Below are 2271 nucleotides of genomic sequence, written 5' to 3'. Positions count from 1 at the left end.
CCTCATGTTCCATCAGCCTCTCCTCACTCGGTGGACAGAATGAGCATCAGCTCTGTTGATCCCATTCAGGCTTTCTGAAATGTCTGTTTATACCTGCAAAGACAGGCGTGCACACAGTACTGCCCTGCAAACAGGCAGTTTCCTGGCAGGCAAAGATGGGTGCACTGACCTTGGGGCGGTGAGTGTGCGTGCAGCAAGGAAAAGGAAAAGACACGAGACAGGGAAACAGCAGGCAGGGAAGATGATCTCCAGGCAGCTGGGCTGTGATCAGGGAGTGAGAGGAAAGGAAAATCAGAAATGTTGTCCAGGGGGACGACTCAAGAGACAACCACATAGGATTCCCCTCCAAGCTGGCTCCTTCTTCTGAGCAAGCCCCCTGCATCCTCTCCCACCCAGAAATACCTCTGCCTTCATGGCAGTGGTGCCCAAGCACGAACCCCCTCCTCTGCAGCCAGAGCAGAGCAGGGCTGCATCTCTCCAGGCGTGAGCTCAGCTCCTTCTGCAGCACACGGGGGCTGAGAGCAGCTGCTCGGGGCTGTGGACAGCAAAGGCTGTGAGGCTGGGAAAGAGCTGACATTCTTTTAAGGAGATGCCATCGTTAGGGCACTTGGCTCTCTCCCTAAGACAGATGTCTTTCCAAGCCGTGAGCTGCCCTGCAGGATGCAAATCCTTCCCTGAAAGCCTTACCTGGAAGCCCAGGGAGATGAAGTGGGGAGATGCAAAGAGAGATGTCACATTCCAAAAGGAAAACCAAGCACTCCTGCCTCTTAGCAATGTACCCACCTGGGTGGGTGAGGATTGCTTTCTCAAGAGCCCACGGGCAGAGGCCTCTCCTCTTCCTCACGTATTCAAACTCATGAAAATAATCTCAAATCACGGATCTGAACGATCGTTTCCTTCAGAGAAAGAAAACGTACTGGATTATACGGCAGGAGGAAGGTCACCAAGGAATGGTCCAGGTTGTTGCCAAGAGAAGTCCCACCTAACTTGCCTTTTGTTTCTCCTCTGATGATTACCCATGTCCAGGAGCCACAGATGCCCAACAGCAGCTCCATCAGCGAGTTCCTCCTGCTGGCGCTGGCAGACACGCGGCAGCTGCAGCTCCTGCACTTCTGGCTCTTGCTGGGCATCTACCTGGCTGCCCTCCTGGGCAACGGCCTCATCAGCACAGCCGTAGCCTGCGACCCCCGCCTGCACACCCCCATGTACTTCTTCCTCCTCAACCTCGCCCTCCTCGACCTGGGCTGCATCTCCACCACTGTCCCCAAAGCCATGGCCAATGCCCTCTGGGACACCAGGCACATCTCCTACGCTGCATGTGCTGCCCAGGTCTTTCTGTTCTCGTTCTTGCTGTCAGCTGAATTTTACCTTCTCACCGTCATGTCCTATGACCGCTACGTTGCCATCTGCAAGCCCCTGCACTACGGGACCCTCCTGGACGGCAGAGCTTGTGCCAGCATGGCAGCAGCTGCCTGGGGCACTGGGCTTCTCAATTCTCTGCTGCACACTGCCAACACGTTTTCACTGCCTCTCTGCCGAGGCAACGCTGTGGACCAGTTCTTCTGTGAAATTCCCCACATTCTCAAGCTCTCCTGTTCGTACCCCTACCTCAGGAATCTCAGTCTTATGACATTCAGCGTATTTCTGTTCTTTGGCTGTTTCGTTTTCATTCTGCTTTCCTACGTGCAGATCCTCAGGGCTGTGCTGAGGATGCCCTCTGTGCAGGGACGGCACAAAGCCTTTTCCACCTGCCTCCCTCACCTGGCCGTGGTCACCCTCTTTATCAGCACTGGCTTCTTCACCTACCTGAAGCCCCAGTCCATCTCCTCCCCAGCCCTGGATGTGGCGGTGGCAATTCTGTACTCGGTGGTGCCTCCAGCAGTGAACCCCCTCATCTACAGCGTGAGGAACCAGGCACTGAAGGACGCCATTCGGAAACTGTTGTTGCGGATGTTTTCCAGTTATCGTAACGATTCCATCTCTCTGCCCAGGTGACTTCTAATGTGTCCCATTCTAAGTTTGGGCTTTCTTGTTTGCCATTAGTACGTTCTTTTCTTTAAAACATGTTTAAAATTTTCCAACCACTTGTGCTGCTTCTGTTCCCCTCCAGTGCTTTCCATTTGTCTTTTCCCTCCTTGATTCTATGGAACTTGAGATTTCGGCGTATGCCTCCTCGTGTCTGAGATGAAGTAGCAGCAAAGAAAAGGGCAGTGAGTGAAACCTGTGTTTGACACAGCGAGAAGATATCTTCTGTTGCTCAGAGGTTCTCCA

At 53.6% G+C, this 2271-nt stretch overlaps 1 protein-coding gene across 1 annotated transcript; it reads left to right on the top strand.

Moving 5' to 3' along the window:
• The first annotated feature begins 940 nt into the window (after window positions 1–940).
• On the top strand, window positions 941–2004 carry LOC149913285 (olfactory receptor 14J1-like). Its single transcript, XM_090130222.1, has one exon. It carries the CDS (start codon window positions 1009–1011, stop codon window positions 1993–1995), a length of 987 nt encoding a protein of 328 aa, XP_089986348.1. The 5' UTR covers window positions 941–1008; the 3' UTR covers window positions 1996–2004.
• Window positions 2005–2271: the final 267 nt, after the last annotated feature.

This window comes from Phasianus colchicus, chromosome 39 (genome assembly GCF_987193195.1).
Source record: "Phasianus colchicus chromosome 39, bPhaCol1.hap1.1, whole genome shotgun sequence".
NCBI classification, from domain to species: Eukaryota; Metazoa; Chordata; class Aves; order Galliformes; family Phasianidae; genus Phasianus; species Phasianus colchicus.
Note: the sequence above shows the minus strand (reverse complement) of the source record. Positions and strands in the feature narration are given on the sequence as shown.